We start from the raw sequence: 17,474 nt of genomic DNA, 5'->3' as shown, positions 1-17,474 counted from the left end.
AAAATGAAAGTTTAAAATTGGCACCCCCTTGTGGTTAGTTTGCTATCCACACAACACATAGTCTCAAGCAATTCACTTATCCAGCATCAATCAGACCCCATCAATGCTGTATTAGTTTTAGCAATGCATTTAAGGTTATTGATTCTGGTGAACACAGTACAGGAGTTCACTTCACCGAACTTTCCAGTTCACTCATCCCTACACAGTCAAAAAGCTACTCCCTCCTGTTTCAAATACTGTATTCCAAAGTGTCATATTCAAGGAATATGAAAAAAAATATTCTATAGGTTTTTCTCCTGGGAATTTGGAATTATCGATGTAGAAATAAATTCATGATATCTCTATCTGGTTTATATTTGGGAAAATCACTTTAAATTGATGATATTTGTTTAGAGATTAACAGTTTCTCTATCTCTTCAACCTTCAGGAGCAAGATTCAAATCCATTAGTGAAAAAAGGAATATTATCAGCCACCTTTGCAATATGACATTTTGTTTCCATCTATTGAAATTCCCCAGTCCATGCACGGGAAGCTGAGCCAATAGACAAGATTACGGTTCATGTGCAACCAAATGTGCTGATTATATTGGGGTCTCCTTTAACTCCTGCCCTGTGGGAAGAATGACAAATGAATGAGTAACCTGATCTCAACTCACTTTTGGTTGACACCTTTTTATCTTTACCATCTTCCTGGGCTACTAAAGCTCTTGTATCTCTTAGGATGTGCAGTTGGTACCAACAGAAAATGTAATGGCTTGGCAGCCAATCTGCAATTAAACCGTATTGCATTGGAATAAAAATAAACTAATAGTTTATGGACAGTGATCACAAAATCTATTAGCAATTAGCCCTCTTGCCAGATACTGTTAAACACTTCTTGTATGCATACAGCTATGTTTCTGCATAATTTTAATCTCCAACTTTACAGATTCAACGAAGATATTAAATGGATGATTGGCCACAAGCCAAATATCTTCTGGCAAGTTTCCTGGCGACTTGTTAGCCCGCTCATAATGCTGGTTATATTTGTGTTTTATTTTGTAATAAAAGTGAGTGAGAAGCTGACATACATTATTTGGGATCCAGATTATGTAAGTAACTATAAAATGATATTGAGCAATGTTTCTTAATAGCATGTGCTATACCTTGCTCTCTCATTGCAGAGATAGAAAGGATAAAATAGCTCTAGACCAGCCATTCTCAACTTACGCTCCCCCCTTCACAGGACTCTGCTTAAGTTTGGGCCCACTTTCCTGTGAAGCCATCAGATTTTGGTTTCATTTATGTTTCTACTGACTACGAAAAAAAATCAAAAATATTTGTTACATGAGGCGAAAAGAAAACAATGCTTTTATATGTGCCATGCCCCTCCCCCCCAAAATGTATTGCAGGGGGGTAGGGGTGGAAGCCGTAGGGCCTCTGTTGAGAATGACTGTTCTAGACATTTGATTTCATATATACTTACTATCCAGTCATAATGTACTTCTTCTTGCAAGCCCTTTCAACATTTGTTGTTTGAATTTGTGATGCTAATTGTACCGCTGAGTTCCTCTAGCAGTTTGTTTTTTTTTTAACTTTATTTATTCGTTCAAAATACAGATAATAAGTAACATACATAACAATAAACTAAACATGAATGATATATTTTATATATATAAAAGAAAAAAGAAATGAAAAAAGAAAAAAGAAAAAAAGAGAACCCCCCTTTCAGCCAACTCTCCTAAGGAGAGTCATAAAGAGAAAAAAATAAAGAAAAATTAAGCATACATATTAAGATCTAATCAATGTAAATCAAAATGTAAATATTCTGAATATAACAACCACTTATTAATAAAAAAAACTATAGTTATCACGTGAAACATATGTGATTTTTTCCATTAAACAATATTTCATCTCATTATGCCATCTATTAATATCAATCATATTCGTATCTTTCCACGTACTGGCAATATATTTTTTCGCTATAGATAATGCTAAATACACAAAAGCAAGTTGAAATTTATCTAATCCCAGATCTTTCAAAGGTTGCAAACTACCCAATAAAAATACTGTCGGATCTAAAGGTATTTTAATCTTATACAAATATTCCAGAAACAATTGTACTTTCTTCCAAAAAGATTGTGTATATATATATATATATATGACCAAACTGCATGAAAAAAAAGTTCCAACAGCATTACCACATCTAAACCACAAATCTGATTCATGAAAACCATATTTTTTTTAGCTTTTCAGGTGTTAAATATAATTGATGTAAAAAATTATAATTAATCATTGCATAAAGTGCATTTATCAGTCTAGTTACACTATCATAACAAATATCTGACCAATCATCCTCGGAAAAAATAAAACCAATCTCTGCTTCCCATTTATCTTTAGAGTTATCCTAACCCTTTTTATCCATACCATCCTGTAATATCTGATACATAACTGAAATATAACCCTTCTCGGGTACTTCATAAGAAAAGTCTCAAATTTAGTCATATCAGGTAAAATCATATCTCTACCAAACACACGCTTTACCAAAGATCGAACTTGATAATAAAGAAACAAAGAATTCTTATCAATACCATAACTGTCCCTCGTCTGATCAAAAGATAAAAATTTACCTTCTTTAAAACAATCTCCCAAATTTTCCACACCTTTAAATCTCCAATGTAGTAAACTTTGATTATCTATTGAGAAAGAAATAAGTTGATTATTATACAATAGAGTCAAGGCCGACAATTCACCGCTAGAACCTATCATTTTATTTTTCTTTGTCCGTAACTTCATTAAATGTTTTAGTATAGGCACATGATGTTGCTGTAACAAATTTACATTCCATTTCAACAAAAATTGATGTATTTCAAATTCAAAAATACTTGCCATCTCAATTTTGGCCTAACTAGGCGGCCGTTCCAAATCCATCAACGAACTAATAAATTTAAGTTGGGCTGCTTCATAATGATTTTGAAAATGTGGTAAACGAAGTCCCCCTAGGTCATATTAGCAGTTTGTTTTTGTTAGCTCTTTATTTAGTACATCACTTAGAAATTCTGACACAAATCAAAAATTAGATTAAATATGTTTAATGAGCCTCCTAATCGCACCACCCAACCAACAGTGCAATCATATAGCAGTTCGCTGCAGAGCTGTCACATGGAAACAGGTAATTAAAGGGTTGAATGCCTCTGATTAGGAGTGGTTGCTGAGATCAAGTGCTCAGGGAGGGATCAGGACTTTTCAGCAGCAAGTCCAGAATTCTCACTGTCATGTCAGGAATCTATTGAAAAAACACTGGATGGGTTGAATCTGTGTCACTTACAGTACAGAAGTCCTGAAAAACATGGTGCTTCATAGTACCTTAATTATATACATCTTTCTGATTGATTCACAACAAGATAGATGACTCCGATCTTTTCACTAAATAACTTTATTAAAGTTGCAGGTTATCCCACCGATTAATGCACTTCCCTTTATTACAAAACAGCCACACTACTTCCAGCACAGTTAGCATAGCGGGTAGCACCAGTGACCGGGATTCGAATCCAGAGCTGTCTGTAAGGAGTTTGTACATTGTCCCCGTGTCTGTATGGGTTTCCTCTGGGTGCTCAATTTTCCTCCCACCTTCAAAACGCACCTGGTTTTAGGTTAATTGGGTGTAAATGAGCATCAAGGCACGTGGGTCGAAAGGGCCTCTTCCTGTGCTGTCGGGTTAATTTAAAAAAAAAAGAAAATAAGTTTTAAACATCACTTAGACGAACCTTATTTCAACTATGTTCCCCCCCACCCCCCCGCCCAGGACTCTGCTCAAAGTTTATGGGAAGCAGTCAAGTTTTGCTTTCTTCCATACCTGACTACAAAAATATCTAAAAATATGTTACACGAGGTGAAAAGGAAAGAAGGCTTTTACTTAAACATAGAAGATAGGAGCAGGAGTAGGTCATTCGAGCCTGCTCCGCCATTCAACGAGATCATGGCTGATCTTAAAGTTCAGTACCCCGTCCACGCCTTCTCTCCGTAACCTTTAATACCCTTATACTGAAGAAATATATCTAATTCCCTCTTAAATATATTTAATGAACCTGCCTCCACTGCCCTCTATGGCAATGAATTCCACAGATTCACCACCCTCTGGGTATAGAAATTCCTCCTCATCTCAGTCCTAAATGGTTTGCCTATTATCCTCAAATCATGGCCCCGGGTTCTGGATTTTCCCATCATTGGAAACATCCCATTTGCATCCACTCTGTCCAGTCCTGCCAGAATTTTATATGTCTCTGTGAGATCCCCTCTCAATCTTCTAAACTCCAGCGAGTACAATCCCAATTTGCCCAATTTTTCCACATAAGTCATTCCTGCCATTCCAAGTATCAGCCTGGTGAATTGCCTCTGCACTCCCTCCATTGCAAGAACATCCTTCCTTAGATAAGGTGACCAAGACTGCACACAATACTCCAGGTGTGGTCTCACCAAGGCCCTGTACAGCTGCAGTAAGGTATCCTTGTTCCTATACTCAAACCCTCTTGATATGAAGGCCAACATACCATTTGCCTTTTTAACCGCCTGCTGTACCTGCATGCTCGCCTTCAGAGACTGATGTACAAGTACCCCTAGGTCTCTCTGCACTTCCCCATCTCTTAATCTATTGCCTCCGGTTTGTATGACCAAAGTGGATAACCTCACATTTATCCACATTGTAGTGCATTTGCCATGTATCTGCCCAGTCCCTCAATTTATCCAAATCACACTGGAGCTTCCTGATCCCCTCTTCTGTGCGCACAACCTCTCCTAGCTTAGTGTCATCTGCAAATTTGGAGATATTACATCCAATCCCCTCATCCAGATCATTAATGTAAATTGTGAACAGCTGGGGTCCCAGTACAGATCCCTGTGGTATCCCACTGGTCACCGCCTGCCCAGCAGGGGATGTAGGGCCCCTGTTGAGAATGGTTAATATTCGACTATTCTACATGCCAACTTCTTTGATAGTTACTCCTCTAATTGTCAGCCTGGGACAAACATACTTTCATCAACTGACAGGAACAGTTCCTCCATCAGTTTCAGTGTTCACACTCACACATCCTGCTCTTTATCTTAATTGCCCACTAATGTCATCCCAGCTGGTTGGCTGCTGTGAAAAATCTATGGACCCTGCTTTATCAGTCTAAACTGTCCTTCATCAGTCATCACTGTTTCTTCTTAACATAACACGGAAGATTTAAGGAGGTAAACGAGAAGTCTGCAGATGCTGGAAAGCTGGGGCAGCACACAAAGTACTGGAGAGACTCATTGGGCAGCATCCATGGAAGGCAATAACAGACACTCGACATTTTGGGCCAAAAAGGAAGAAAAGTGTGGATGCCCAGATGAAAAGGGAGAGAGGAGAGGAGCATAGGCTGGCAGATGATAGGTGTACAGAGGTGGAAAGGAGAAGAAAATAAAGGAGCTAAGAGGTGATGGGCAGAGGGCTGACAAAGATGCACTCTGGTAAGAGGAAGGAAGTGAAAGGGATGGGGGCCTTGAGGAAGGAAGTGAAAGGGTTGGGGGCCTTGAGGAAGGAAGGTGTAGAAGACAGGTAGGGAGAGTGGAGGAGGTAAAGAGAAGGAAAAGGAGGAATGGGGCCAGCAACAATGGAAAGTAGAGTGGGGCGATGATCTGATAAAAGGGCATGAACATCAACCTCCAATATCTGATAGATTCTTTCCCCTTTCCCCTTCACGTTTTAATTCGGGTTCTTGCTATTCCTGATGAAGGTTTTAAACTCAAAATGTCCACTGTCAATTGCTTTCCATGGATGCTGCCTGACCTGCTAACCTCCTCCAGCAGTCTGTGTAATGCTACAGAATATCTAAAATCTCTTGTTGGGTAATTTTCAACAGAGGGCATGAGTTGAGAGTTAGGGGGCAAACGTTTAAAGGAAACATGAGGGGGGTCTTTACTCAGAGAGTGGTGGGTGTGTGGAATGAGCTTCCAGATGAAGTGGCAGAGGCAGGCTCAATATTAACATTTAAGCAGAAGTTGAATATGTATATGGATGGGAAAAGAATGGGTGGTTACGAGTTAGGTGGGAGAAAGTATTCGGCATGGACTACAAGGGCCAAGTTGACCTGTTTATTTGCTGTCATTGTTGTATAGTTTTATTTATATAAATATATATATATAAAAAATATATATATATTTTTATATATATATATATATATATATATATATGTACATCTAGACCGAGAGATACTTTATAACTTTTCTATTTAACCATTGTTTCCAAGAGGATAATTAACAAAAAAAAACTTCATCTGTGTTCTGTAGAACTTCTCTCCAGAACAGATAGCATTAGATAATATTTACTGATGTGACCAGTCACCCTTCAAAATAATGGTAGAATATTTCTGGAAAATCTTATACTGTAAGAGCCAGGATTGTATGCTCCTCTTGTAGCTAACAGATATATCTTTCTCCATCCTTGACAGGAATATTTTCCCCAACTTGCTAAAGTGCCTTATCCTGGTTGGGTGACAGTGATCATTGTAATTTTGGCTGGAGTACCCAGTTTATGCATACCTGGCACAGGAATCTACATGTTCATCAGAAGCAGATGCAGGAAGAAGGATGACAAGAAAGACCTTGTCTCGTCAGCATCTGTTGCCTCAGTGAATGGAATAGTCAATAATGACATATAAGAGAACTCTGCAGAACCACAGTGGCATTTTCCACTGCAAGAATTCAATTCAAGCAAACAAAACACAGGACAATTCTAGAACATGACAAATATCTAAATTTGTTCTTATTTTCTATTTTAATAAACTTTGGTTTGTTGTTTATATGTGGCAAATGTTTGGGAATTATTGCAGACTAATAATCCAGAAGCTCGAGCCAATAGCCCTGACTTTTGAGTTCAAATCCCATATAATCTGATATGGAATTTAAATTCAATTTATAATATGGAATAATAAATTGCTGGTAATAATAATCACAAACCTATTGGATTTTCATAAACAACTTACCTGCTTCACAATGATCTTTTGAAAGAGGAGATTTTCCAAATCTTACCTAGTTTATTCTGGCTTGCATGTCAATGTGTGCCTGACTTTTTAATGAAATGGTCAGCAAGCCACTTAAATCAAAATCGTTTTCGAATAGGCAATATGTAGTAGTCTGTATTTAAATATATATATTAAAGAAAAAGCTAACACGCATTTTTAAAACTTCATGGTTTATGTATGGCTTAAAGAGGAATTGTGATAGATGCAGACTTTAAATGTTCTGAAGGTTTTGATATGGCATTCGTGAAATGGATAACTTAATATTTTTTGTGCTCCAGCAGTCACTTTATGTTTGAAGTAGTAATTTCACACCCATGTCTGTTTTTTTTTGGGTTTTAACATCTACTGGCCATAAAGTCAGAAAAGCAAGAGATAAATCTTGAGCTAAGATATAAACATTCTTTTAAAATTTAATTGTTTCAAAGGTCATGAAAGGAATCGCTTCTGTTCTACATGTCAATTTTCTGTGATACTGAAGATCTATTGCTTTGAGGAGGAAGTCTTCACTGTGTAATTTACTGTTTACTTATTCTACTAGTTTGATATGAGGAGAAGAGGAGTTATTGGTAATTAGTTCACTCATACTGTACATACATGAGAGTAGACAGCTGGCTAATATACATTATACATGATCAATAAAAATTCGGCAGGTATTGGAATTAGGTTTTTTGAAAAAAACAGGAGATGCTGATCATATTCAAAAGGTCAGTCACCATCGGTGGGGAGAGAAACAGATTTAAAGTTTCAGGACCACAACCTTCCACCATGAAACATTTTGTGACCATTGCAGCCATTTGAGCTGATTATAAATTTCCATTAATTTAAAAAGGTAATCATAGGTGTTAATATTAAATCCCATATCATAATCTACTCCAGCAGAGAACCAACTTAATTCTGAAACTGCTGTACTCTTCTCACATTCCAGCTGATATCATTGGGCATTTAGGTCTATTAATTTTAGTGGAAAACTTCAGATGTGGGTGTTTCAAAGTGAAAATATGAAAAAAACAAATTTAAGGATACATGAACTGATTGATTAAATTCTTCCACTGCACTTGCCTAAAGTCTCTTCAAAATATCTCCATAAACGTCAGGGGAAAAAAAGACATGTGCACATCTGCATTTGCTTTTATATTTGCTGGTGAGTAATGAAATAATGTGGAACTTGAAAAATATGAAAGGAAATAGTTTTAAATAGCTCTGAAATGGAAATTTCAGAGCTATTAAAATTGTTAGCTAACTTTTTCTGCATGTGAAGAAATTTGCACATTTCTTTCTTTCATGTTTCACAAATGTTTAGATGAAATTTTGGGACAATGTATGTGAGGAACTTTAAATGCTGCTGAACATAAAATCTTTCCCTTTGGAAAATAAATAGGCAATAAAAAGAAAGTTGTATTTATCTTGCTTTACCCAAATTCAAATGATATTTTCCAAGCAGTTTCAAATGCATCCAACTTACTAGAAACTTGCATATTCTTTTTAAAAGGCTGTTCAAAAAAATATATTCTACATTTTGTCTGGGTACTTTAGTATCACCTTATGCTTCAATCAGAGAGCAGAACTCCATGGTTTCTATTTTGGGAAGCTATATTCCTTAATTTATTTTAATAACTGTCGTGATGTTTGTATACTGGCAAATAATTTAGCATTTATACAGTGGCAATAAATGATAACCAATAATCTGATCCAATTTCAAAGTTACCTCTCTAGTTAACTGATTAATCCATCCAAAATGGCGTGAGGATGTGGAGATATTGCTTTCCTTCCCTGTTCTGATGAAGGGACTTTGACCTGAAAAGTTAACTCTTGTTTCTTTTCCCATGAATGCACCCTTACCCGCCCAGTCTTTCCAACATTTTCTATCTTTATTTTAGATTTCCAGCATGTGCAGTTTCTTTTAACAGTGGTGATATCACCATGGTGATTGAAAGGCCTATTCATAAACATCAGTTTAATCTGCCATGAGCCAAATACTTGCCTGTGAGAAACATTATCTTCATGGAAATCCACTGAAGAAATCACAGCTGTTGACCAAATGGACAAAAGTTAATCTCAAATATAATGGGCTTGCCAATAACTAATTTTCAGTGGAAGATTCCAAGGAATTTCCATGGAAATTAATAGAAATTAAATCCAATGGCACTCGCAAATGACACTTGATCACTCCTGCATGTCTTCATTCCCCATTTCTCTGTTTTAAAATATAGTGGAAATAAGGAAAACCTAGCTAAATATTTGTAGAACAAACAAACAAACATGACAGACTCCTAGCCTATCCGCATTCAATATGATCTCTTCTGTGCAATTTCCCTGTAGCTCTCAATTCCCTGATCACTCAAAAATGTATCTACTTCCTCCGTAAATTCCCCTAATGATTCAGTTCCACAATCCAACTGGTTAGCGAATTCCAGATATTCCCCATCCTTTGTGAAAAGGACTTAAGAGAAGGTGTTAGACATTTAGTCTCTGATCTCTTGCCTCAGCACTGCATTCCCTTCATGTCCTAAATTCGACCAACCTTAGTCATGAACAATTCTTTAAGTGAACATCCAGACTCTTAACGGAATAGATAATTTGAAAATAAACTTTTCAGAAAATTATCCTCATCTGATTAACCCTTATTCCAAGGCAGAGTCTCTTCTTTTAAGATTGTGCCCTCTTTGCAGATAGCTTGTTGAGCCAAAGAATTTGGTGTCAATGAGATTAAATTGAAGTCTTCCAAATTCTAGACAGCTTAATCTTTCTGCATCCAATTATGATATAAAAATTTTACCTTATTTGCTCAGATCTGCAGTTAAAAGTAAGTGGTAAGTTTGGTCTGTTTTGGTGTTCCATTTTGAGAAAACATTATGAACTAAATGAATTATTGGTTCCGGATTTTTTTCCCCCTGAATTTAGATTGTGACATTGTGTCTTTCATTTAAGGTGGTTAAGGATTACTTAGATTTTAACTTGAAAGCTAACTACTCTAGTCTTGAATTGGTTTTCTGCATGGTGCCTTCTGTAAAAAAAAATTGAAAGCATTCATTTGTAACAGTGTTCAAATAAATTCCATCAAATAAAATATTCATACATAAACATATTCTATGTGACATTTGAGGAATGCTTGAGAAATTGGGAGAGCTTGCTGATGCATACTGTGAATGAACAGGAACTTCAGTGATGGATTTGGGGTCAATGACTGCTGATAAAGAGGATTTGGGCTTCAGTGACTCTCCTCAATTCACCACCCCACCCAACCCCCCACATATTGTGCACACATTGAAGTCAGCATGGAACCTCTCCCCCAGAGCTTCTCCAACATGTGCTGTACTGAGCAAGAGAGATTTGCTCCGAGCTCACCAGATTTGATCCCAGAGGTAGATAAACTCAACTAAGATGATGATGAGCCTTAAATATCCCGAGGTCAAAAGGAAAGGTTCAACCATGGGTTTCTGTCATTGCATTATGCTTGTTGTTGGAAGGTAAGGCTGAGTATGCAACATCCACTCCACTCGAAGACTCAGGCTTTTTTTACGCTTCTTGTTCAGATTTATCAAAAGACTGGTTAGTTGGGTGGGTTAAGGATGAGCTGTCATCACCTTTGCATCAATACAAGGTTAGGAAATGTGGAGAAAAAAATCCACTGTATGAACATGAATGGATTGATTGGTGTTATTGTTTTTAAAACATAGAGAATATTCGGGACATTTTTACTGTTAATTTTTTAAGGGATCATGAAAGCTAAGAATATCTTTCTGTCTTTATTAAATAATGTCTGCATCGTTTGCACTTCACTTTCAGTCGCAGGATTACTTTAAATTCCTGTCTCCTTGTTATCGATTAACAAAATAGGATGCATAATTCAGGCAGACTGCATCAATTCACGGTGTCTCACTTCTCTGTACTGGAGATCTGATCGAGTGGCCGTTGTCCTCCAATATCTGGCACGGCCCAGTTCCCCTTCAGCTGACCCTGACGTGGTTTCCCACAACACTAGATTATCCATTACGTTGTGTTAAGAAAATATATCACATATTAATTGAAGGGGTTATAGAAATCACAGGGAGACTCAGAAACTGAACATTTCCCTCCAAGTAATCCCAGCTAAATGATATGGCAGCAGGCAGAGTGAGGGCTTGTGCAGTGAGTGATGACAATGAATGTCAGGAGGAGAAGAGGGCAAAGTGGGACAATAAATTACAGTATGTCCTAAGTTGTACTGGATTTGCAGTGGGCCTTGGAAATGTGTGGAGATTCCCATACCTCTGCCAGACCTACGGAGGTGGTAAGTATATTTCACAGAGAACTCTTACATATGCCTGTAGTTTACCTTCATGGATTTCTCTGCGGTCTGAAAATTCCCTAGTTTGAGAATTATTATGCTACCAGAGAAAGAGCTTTAAATATATGCAATAATATACACCATTATATTAGCACAAGTATGGAAGTGTTTAACAATAAATAGTTTAATGTCTGCATGGAGATAAGTAATCAAAAAATGTTAATAGAACATATTCAATCTCTGAGCCATCACTTGCAGTGATCGTGAGTATAGTAGATGTCATTCATTGGTTGATTTGGGCACTGATTAAAAACTAAAATAAATCATTTCATTTCTACTTGAAGTGACACCAGTCATTATTGGAATGGAAGAACATGATTCAGTACTTCTGTCAATGAGCCCCAACTTCCTCAATTATTTCCCACTTTGGAGGAACACGAGCAGAGATTGATAGGTTCTTGATTAGCCAGGGCATCAAAGCTTATGGGGAGATGGCTAGGCAGTGGGGCTGAGTGGAGGGGTGGACTAGATGGGCTGAATTTCTGCTCCTATGTCTTCATATCTTACAGTCTTATATGACACTAAAGCATTATTATCGTGTCAACTGGGAGGTGAGTTGGTACAGAATTTTTAACCTTTCAACAAGATGAGGAATCTCCACAATAAAATGGGAGGAGAATGTCTGATTATGTAATGCTATGGGGGTACTGTCTCTCAATATGAGAGAGAACTCTTGCTCGACATGTCAGAAAGAGGACCCTAAGATAAAGTGAGGAACAGTATGATTATTTTTTTTTAAATAATTGTTATAACATCTCAATTTAAGTGTTACAAAGCATATTTGGATATGTCGCACATGTGAAGTCCCATTTCACTTTTGCCTGAGAGTTCAATTTCATGGTAATCCCACCCTTTCAGTTCTCCCAGCACGCTAAACACAAAGCAATCAGTAAGAAGAGCCCAGGGTTTTTCAATGCACACATTTTGTTTCATCGCCCACTTTCTGTCAGTAACAGTGCAATTCATGTCAACATTCTAGACCAGAATTTACAATTTTTTGAGCAGTGAAACTATTGGTATTCACTGCATTTATCTCACCAGCAGACATCATTTTCACTGCAACCCATCAGGAATTAAATTACAGGCCACCAAGGGTGAAGTCGGGCAGCACAGTTAGTGTTACGGATAGCGCAACACTGTTACAGCACCAGTGGCTCAGGTCCGAATCGAGCACTGTCTCTAAGGAGTTTGCGTGTTCTCCCAGTGTCTGTGTGGGTTTCCTCCCGGCATTCTGGTTTCTTTCCACCCTTCAAAATGTACGGGGGTTGAAGGTTAAATGGGGAATTTGGGCTCGTGGGCCACAAGGGCCTATTACTGTGCTGTATGTCTAATTTTTTTTTATTTAAAAATGCAGAGCAAGTAAAGGCAGTCTATTGTAAATTAAAACAAAAATCCTCAAGCTCCTTTGTTCTTTCCTTCGATCACAGGAGCCTTTTTAATTCCTTATTTTATTATGCTAATTATTGAGGGAATTCCACTGCTTCACCTTGAGTTAGCAATTGGTCAGCGCCTCCAGAGAGGTAGTATCGGTGTCTGGAAATTTATTTCTCCCTACCTGGGAGGTGTGGGTAAGATATTACTTTTGAAATTTAAAGAAATATGTTTCAATTTAGCAAATGGGCATCATTCATAGCCTAGAATATATTGCATTTATAATCTGCAGATCTTAAAGTTTCCAGTGAGAGGCTGTGTTGTAAAATAGAAATTGACTTTTGGTTTAATATCAGCCTATATGCCATGATATTGATTGTTGATATGAACAGTTTTTGTTTTAATTGGGTACAGGGAGTTCATTATTATAGTAATATTAACAAGCTGCTAATCGTGCAAATGATTATTAAAAAGTCTAAAATCAATTCTCATTTCAATCATAAGAAATATGAAGATAATGTAGTGTAAATTTGTGTCTGACATTTTTCTGATGTGGTTTTCACTGACACATGGTAGCTCCCTTGGTTGAGGAACAAATATCATCCAGTGATTTATCCTTCTCTATTATCCCTACCTGCTGCAAACTGCAGGGTTCTGAATGCATTAATAGCTTGCCCCAGCCATAAATTTTTAAATTATTTCTGACCCATCATTTGAAAATAATAAAATGGCATTGAAAGGTCGAACTGTGCAAGAAGTGATTCATCTGTTTTTCTTCCAAACTTGCTTGCTGACAATGAAGCAGATAATACCAGGGAACCTCATTTCACCTGGTGGTATTGACAACCGATCTGCCTTTCAAATCAACCCCTGAAATTTCAGATGCTTCTCCTTTCTGTCCACTTGGTTTAGATTTTGAACTCCATGTTCTAGGCTGTGTCAAGAAGAAGTGCTGTAGCACCCATACTTTTTACCTCTTCTTTCCTCAAATCCATTGGATCTCTTCATGAATATCAATTTATCTTCATCTAGCCTTTTTGAATGTGCATTTTGATTTGCCTTTTCAGTGTTTTTAACCATTCTTCGATGATTCTAATTTCATAATATTGTAAAATATTTTTCATAAATGAATAGATTGTCATTTCAATTCTTGTGCCTGGTAAATTATGAAATGTGAGCTCAAAATATACATATAAAGAATGTATATCTTTGTTTCTGGACCGTTTGCAACAGTAATGAGACACATAACTAGATATTCATTGCTCATTCATTGATATATTTTACAATCAAGTAACCATAGTAGGGCTGTAGAAGACCAGCTTCACATCTGCTGAAGTAAAAGGCAATTTTGTCCTCAGCATTCTTATATTTGTAGATTTAATTGTAAATTCCAACACAAACTCTTCTGTAACTTCATTATTTTATGACCTAAATTGGTTAACAATTCTGATCAATGTGCTTTTTTTTTGTTTTGTCCCAGGCATTGCTGCCATGTTGACTTCTTTCCAGCAAGGGCTATTCTACAACACCATCCTTGCGTGGACACTCTGGTACTTCTTTCATTCATTTGAGGAACCACTACCATGGAAAAATTGTCCTTTAAACAACAATCAAACAGGTTAAAGATAAAGAGTTCAATTGTCTTCTGACTGACTTGCTAACAATATCTCTTTCTCACCAGATGTAACCGGGGCAGCTGACCCACCTCCAGTCTATTTTTGCTTTTACTTCCTCTGCATTATCTACTTTTGCTCTTTACTTCCTTGGTTTAGCTGGTTAATGAAGGGTGGTTATGGGAAAGATAATACAATCTGGCCATATATTCGAAACCGGTCTTCTTCATCTTGAAGTCCAATGGTGAGATAAAAGTTCCCCTCTTCTTGCAATTTGCCTTATTAAATCATTTGACACAACTGCACCCCTAAAATGGTAACTCCACCAACGACAACAAATGCAGAAAAAACCCTTTTATCTAAAATGCAAGCAACCGACAGCCTCAAGCAACTGGCAAAAAAAAAACGAAGAAAGTAAATAGGTCAAAAACACACAAGTTTAAAATTGGCACACCTTGCCATTAGTTCACCAATCACGCAATATGCAATCTCAAACAACTGAAAATACATTTATCTGGCATCTACTAATCCCCATCAGCGCTGGATACCAGGGGTTTTTTGACTGTAGTAGGAGGTTTGATATCTGTCTCGAGATGAATGTTCACAAACAGCGGCAGCGTACATAGAACAACTATTCTCAACCTTTCTTTTTAGCTATGGCCTCCTTAGGACTCTTCTCAAAATTTATGGGCCCCCTTTCTGAGAAGCAGTCAAATTTTGATTCCTTTTGTATTTCTTTCCTATCAACTATATATAAAAAAAAACATAACAATATTTATGTTACGCAAGGTGAAAAGAAAGCAAGGACTTTGCTTAAAAGTGCTGCGGTCTCCATGGGTGGGGAGGGGGGGGGGGGCTGTAGGGCCAACATTGAGAAGGACTGCCTTAGAGGATAGCCTGACCTGGCTTTCACATGTCTGGTTGTTCATTCCTTTGCACTTCAAGACTCACTATCAAACCCTTCACTTCCAATAAAGGAAGCTTGCTGTTATATAAATGATTAATTTCACTGAAGGTCATGAAACTCTCACTGTTAACTGGAATAATAACTGAAAGAAGTTCTAAATTGCCAAATGTACTTTTCTTGATTTGTATTTTTTTGTAAAGTATTTTCTTTTACTCTCCAACTACTCAACATCTTATCTTTCACAGGTTTCACCTATGTGTTAATGATTAGTCACATTACATGTGATTGAGATCAAAAGCCACATATGACCTTCCCATGTCCCCTTCAGAAAGGCTTCAGAAACCAATTTTGGGTTTGGCTTGCTGAAAAGCTTATCTCCAACTTAATCTGAATCCAGTGAAACTAAATCTCACTGAAGTTGTTTGCTTTTATTCTTATCTGCAAATTTCAGCGGTATAATAAAACACTGGAATCCAAAACATATGTTGTTGGCTTGTCAGCGTTATATTCTTTGGAGCTGAATGTTGCCTTGTGAGAAACACTGAAAGTTGAGTGTGGCTAACCATTTCACAACTAGCCTTGCAGATCCCATGAGGGGAAAACTCTTTGGAAGTTGAGTTTGAATTACAATCAGGTCTCAATGATTAAAGTGAAGGATGGTTAACCAGTGTCCAGCCATTCCTTATGAGAAGTGAATATTTAACAGATGTTTAGGTTATTGCTCAGTTAGTCTATTGTTTGTAATGTGGAATACCTCTCAGCATTCTATGTCTAATTTAAACTCTTTCATAATTATCACCACAGAATTATTGTGGAATTATTTCTGGAACTGGCGCATTCCAGCCAAATCTTCAGGAAATATAATTGGAGTTGCTTACACTGTACAGTTCTAGTGTTTAAACCTTTCTGTGGAAGGTTCCCAAAGCAACAATAAATTGTCTTGATTATGGCAGAATCGGGGATCAGGGAGGGAGAGAGAGGCAAGGACCTGGCTTATATTAACTGAGAAGCTGTTCATAGTAATTGACTATGTCTCCTGTATTCCTCTCACCTTGGTTAGGCCTCTTCCTTTGCCCTCCACCAGAGATGTAACTACTGATACTCCCGTGGAACTTGGCGCTTCTGTGGCTGACTAACTTGCTTTTGGTGATGATTGTCTGGTGACTGCAGCTTCTGCTCTTGAATCGTTGGATTGTCTAAATGGGTAGCTAAAGGGCGGCAGGACTCTGGTGGTATCCTGTGGATTGTTCAATGCAACATCTGATATATTTTGCCTTAATCACATCAATTCTGTTCTGTGCCTTTAGAGGCTTTGGGATGGTCTAACGGCTAATTCTGTGCCTAGTCTGACAATCCATATTTCAATGAAAAAAAGAGAAATACAATCAGAGGAAAAACTTTATTCTGCAAGTTACTTCATTCCCTCATCAATGAAATTTTGTTTCATAATTTGAGCAACATCGCCAATTAGTCTGTGACTTTAACACCAAAGCCAACAGAAGCTAGATTGTGACATACATAAGCATGGCAACAGGCCCTTTTGGCCCACAAGCCTGAGCTGCCCAATTACACCCAATTGACCAGTACATTTTTGAACAGTGGGAGGAAACTGGAGGAAATCCATGCAGACTCCTTCTAGACAGCACAGGATTTGAAGCCCAGTCCCGATTGCTGGCACTATAACAGTATTGGGCTCACCACTATGTCAACCATGCCACACGATGAAATATTTCTGTGATATATCCACTCAAGATTATTAATGGTGTTTCAATCAATATTTATCTTCAAGTACAAACCATTAGTACTTCTTTTTATCAAACTAGATAAAACAATGACAGAAATGCATTCTAATATATTTCCTGAAAGTACACAGCATGTTAACATAAATGCTAAAAGTATATATGGATCTTCCTTGATTTTATCTGACTTGTCTTGCAATTTCAAAGACCTGTGATATTACTCAAATAAAGCTATGTTCCTCGTATATTTTATTAATGACATTAATTATATACTTCTGAGCTATCACTGCAGCATTCTTTAGATATTATGTAAGAAGTGATGATCAGCAGACCAATCAAGGACAACATCAAAGTTGGTCATTCAAGTTATTCAGGTTTATTCACATTTTCATAGAGTCGTAGAGTTAATAGTTCTGAGCAAGCCCAACTTATCCATGCTGACCCATTAGGCATTCTGGACTAGTCCCGTTTGCCTTTATTTGATCCATATCA

The 17,474-nt window shown here is 37.3% G+C and overlaps 2 protein-coding genes across 4 annotated transcripts in view; both read left to right on the top strand.

The window, feature by feature from the left end:
- LOC138749026 (sodium-dependent neutral amino acid transporter B(0)AT1-like) overlaps positions 1-6,936 on the top strand; it is a 58,392-nt gene extending 51,456 nt beyond the window's left edge. The window contains exons 11-12 of the mRNA XM_069910050.1: positions 929-1,091; positions 6,453-6,936. Coding sequence (XP_069766151.1) covers positions 929-1,091; positions 6,453-6,662 — 373 coding nt within the window. The 3' untranslated portion in view covers positions 6,663-6,936. The remainder of the gene's footprint in view (positions 1-928; positions 1,092-6,452) is intronic.
- A 4,123-nt stretch (positions 6,937-11,059) lies between these two features.
- Positions 11,060-17,474, top strand: part of LOC138749032 (sodium-dependent neutral amino acid transporter B(0)AT3-like) — a 54,407-nt gene continuing 47,992 nt past the window's right edge. The window contains exons 1-3 of one of the 3 annotated variants that reach the window (XM_069910062.1): positions 11,060-11,295; positions 12,780-12,920; positions 14,204-14,341. In XM_069910062.1, coding sequence (XP_069766163.1) covers positions 11,124-11,295; positions 12,780-12,920; positions 14,204-14,341 — 451 coding nt within the window. In that variant the 5' untranslated portion in view covers positions 11,060-11,123. The remainder of the gene's footprint in view (positions 11,296-12,779; positions 12,921-14,203; positions 14,342-17,474) is intronic. The other 2 variants (XM_069910070.1, XM_069910078.1) reach the window with 2 other exon arrangements.

Source organism: Narcine bancroftii, chromosome 1 (assembly GCF_036971445.1).
Source record: "Narcine bancroftii isolate sNarBan1 chromosome 1, sNarBan1.hap1, whole genome shotgun sequence".
Taxonomy (NCBI): domain Eukaryota; kingdom Metazoa; phylum Chordata; class Chondrichthyes; order Torpediniformes; family Narcinidae; genus Narcine; species Narcine bancroftii.
This window is presented reverse-complemented; position numbering and strand designations above follow the sequence as displayed.